General features: G+C 56.9%; 1 protein-coding gene across 1 annotated transcript in view; it reads left to right on the top strand.

The window, feature by feature from the left end:
• SMTN (smoothelin) overlaps window positions 1-3,518 on the top strand; it is a 23,478-nt gene that overhangs the window by 214 nt on the left and 19,746 nt on the right. The window contains 1 exon segment of the mRNA XM_011938342.1: window positions 1,830-1,960. Coding sequence (XP_011793732.1) covers window positions 1,910-1,960 — 51 coding nt within the window. The 5' untranslated portion in view covers window positions 1,830-1,909.

The raw sequence follows: 3,518 nt of genomic DNA, 5'->3' as shown, positions 1-3,518 counted from the left end.
CGGGTCGCGGCGCCTCCCGCCTGCGCGTGTCTAATCCATCTGTCTGGTCCCGAAAGAGCTAAGCCGAGCCTGCGCCAGACGGGTGGGCTGGACTGAGAGGTGGGTGTGCGGACCGCGGGGGGGATCCTGATGCTGCCCTAACGTGTCCGGGGGTGGAACCCGGATATCTAGCCAGGAGTTCTGGAACGTCCAGACCTAGGAGCCCCCACCCATACGAGAGCTCTAAGCCATGAGATAAAGTTCTGAGACTGTTGGGGGAAGACGCCCGCGGATTCCTGAGGGACCCCACGCCCCACAGGGGCGCTAGTCTGTGGCGGCAGAAACCCTGGGGAAGCTGCCGGGGAAGCTGCCACAGAACCCTGAGGCCCCTCACAATGTCCGGCGACCCCAGACTGTGTGACAGGGAGCCATGGGATTGGAGAAGGGCAGCGACAGGGATCTTCTTATAGTCCCGTGGGACTATAAGATTAGGCATTGGGGGACACCTGCCCCTTAGAAGAAAAGGCATGGGGGGAATCAGAATGTCCGCAGAACCTAAGGCTGGTGACCACGGTACAGTCTTGAAGAGATTTAAGGCAGACAGAGTAACTAGGTAAGAGGCAAGAATCCTAACAGGCAGAGATTGGGAGGTTGACACCTGTGAGCCTACCAGGATGGGAGGAGGAGCAAGCAGTGACTTAAACAGGCAGGGACCCACACACCCCAACTGTGTGGAGCTGTAACCGTCACCCCCTACCCATGCACCGGATGGGGTGACTTCCCAAGTGACTGTTCTGAAGAGAGGGAAGGGATGATTGAAAGATGAATCAACAGGAGACAGGGGGGCAGTCCTGGGGCCATACATTAGTCAGTCACCCATACATTAACTAAGCATCCAGTGTGCCAGACTAGGGCCCCTCAAAGTTCAGACATTAGTTGGGGCTACAGAAGGAAAGAGAGATATACGCTGGGAGGATTTAGGGGTCCATTTTGATAGGAAGCACTGGGGCGAAATGGGGCTCTTGCCTCTGTCACTGAGAGTGTTCCGGGCCCTTGAGGGCACTTTGGAAGGGAGCTTCGGAAGCCGGAGATGACGAAGATTTTGATTACATCCTTCTCTGCCCTCTAAGTCTTTGGCTTCCTCCTTGCTTAGTGACAAATCCTTGGCCCTCTTCAATCCTCTCAGTTTGCCTGAAATCCAGAGGTTGGGCAGGTCAGCTTCCGAAAGCCCTTCCAGGTGGGGAATTGAATTCTGTGTGAATTGGCAGGAGGTGCTGGGTGCCTGGACACCTGGCTTCAGGAGGTCTGGACAGCAGAGCTGGCTCCAAGAATTGGAAGACACAGTGTACCTTCCTATACCTGGGGGAATGACAGTGGTGGTGGCAGCAAGAACTATGGGTTCAGCCCACAGCCAGAGGCTGAGCCTGGAGAGTGGGTGGGGGCGGGGTAGGCCCTGGGGATGGGTGGGTGGGGCAGGAAACTGGAGACTGGAGTGCACCCCCTGGTGGTGAGCACAGCTTGGGTGGGCCTTGCCGGCCTCTGGCTTCTCAATCCAGGTCCCTGCCCTCCCTATTTGAGGTTTAGACAGGATGAGAGTCCATCCCAGGCCACACAGCAGACTGGTGGCCAAGCTGGCAGGGCTGGAACCAAAGACCCCCTACCCTGGGTTTGCTGAGTTTTCCAGCAAACCACCCTAGGGCAGAAGGCAACTTCCAGCCAGGAGCCACATTACAGGATGGGACAGTAATGGACGCTCCTAGGTTAGAGAGGGAAAGTAAGGCACAGAGCCGAAGGGTCTGTGGTGGTTTCTAGAAGCCCCAGCATGCCTGATTCATGTCTGTCCCCTGCAGAATCCTCTGAGCTGGTGACAGGTGCCACAGGCACTGGGGATCTCACCAGAAAGGAACCAACGGAGCTAGGGGCCAGTGAGATGGCAGACGAGGCCTTAGCTGGGCTGGATGAGGGAGCCCTTCGGAAGCTGGTAAGTGGCCCCATCACCCACTGTGGGGACAGGAAAGCCAAGCCAGAGAGGCAGGGTCAATCCAGGATACCTCTCAGCTAACAGGAAGAAGTGATGGGGGAAAGGTCAGGAGGAGGGGGACACGGGAACAGAGGTAGGCCAGGTCCATGTGGCTGATGCTGAGGCCCTTGTGGCATGTGCCTGTCCATGCCAGGTGCTGAAGCCTAGTCCCTCCCAGCCCTCCATGGCCACCTGTTTAAACAGTAACTGCTGTGGACTCGCCCATGTGCAGCCACAGGTGTGGGGAGGCTGGATATGCCTCTCCAGAGCCATAGCTGGGGCAGTGCCCACCCCTGGAAGCTGGCCCAGTGATAATGGTAGCAGCAATGATTAATAATGCCAAGCCCTGGCAGGGGGCAGGCTGGGTACTTGGTATATATACCATGTCACAGAATAATTACAGCAGCTCTGAAAGCCAGGGCACTGCAACTCAAGAGTTGAAATCACCTGCTCAAGGACACCCATCTAAGAAGGAGCTGTGCCAAAATCCCAGCCCCATAGTGGGCCACGGGGGACCAGAGTCCTGGGAAAGTCAAGGCTGGATGAGGCCATAAGAGAGAGACAGGCTTTGTGGGCCCTTATGGATTCTGTGGCTTCTCATCTCATTTTTCTATTCCTGAGTCTCAGTTCCTCTACCTGTAAAATGGAGGGAGGGAGGGAGATGTGTGTGCACACAAGCTCTAGGTCCTAGAGTTGGCATGGGGACAGAATGAGGCATGGACCCAGATCTCAGGTAGAAGAAAGATGAGCCCACTCCATCACCTTTCTTGTTCCTCTGAGAGCACTGTCTATCCCCATTCACAGAGAGGCTGTAGGGCAACCCGGTGGGGCAGGGCTCCTCCCCCAACCTCCAAGACCAGGCAGCCTGACCTGGAGGAGGGGTCAGAGGAGCTCCATCTCCCCAGTCCCTGAACCTTGTCCATGGGGGTAAATTAAAGATTTACCTTACCTAGAAGACAAGTGACCCACCCCCCTCTCATGCCTTCCCCTGCAGGCAGAGGCTGGAACCAGATAGCATAGCCCAGCCACTGGACAGTGCCCAGCTGCTGCCATAACCTCCCCAAGGCACTCCTGCCTGTATGTTCTCAGACCAGTGCAGTAGACTCTCTGGTGTCTGCCTCTCCACTCTCACCACAGGATGTGTGCAGCCTGGAGGGGATGGGGTTGGGTTTCCAAAGGTGCCCACCAGTCAGCTCCACCTCCCCTCAGGAAGGCCAAGTCCCATTGGGGGTCACAGAGTCTGCGCAGCCCAAAAAGAGGGAATGATGCTAGGCCAGGTTCCCGCGCATCCTCATCTCAAGGTGTCCACAGTCAGGCTCAGAGTTCTTCAGTCGCCACCTCCCTCTCTCATGCGAGGCTCGGGCGGCGCTGAGAAAAGTTTCGGAGAAGAAGCTGGAGCAGTGGTTGAAGTCAGTCCACCCACGCCCCAATTTCTGGCAAAGAACAGATGAGAACCTGTCCCGGTCTCAGGCTTGGTGCCGCTCGAAGTCTTTCCGACCCCGGGAGCGGCTCCTCCAGC

Source organism: Colobus angolensis, unplaced genomic scaffold (genome assembly GCF_000951035.1).
Source record: "Colobus angolensis palliatus isolate OR3802 unplaced genomic scaffold, Cang.pa_1.0 Scaffold171, whole genome shotgun sequence".
Classification (NCBI taxonomy): Eukaryota; Metazoa; Chordata; class Mammalia; order Primates; family Cercopithecidae; genus Colobus; species Colobus angolensis.
The sequence above is the reverse complement of the archived record's forward strand: the minus strand, read 5'-3'. Positions and strand labels throughout refer to the sequence as shown.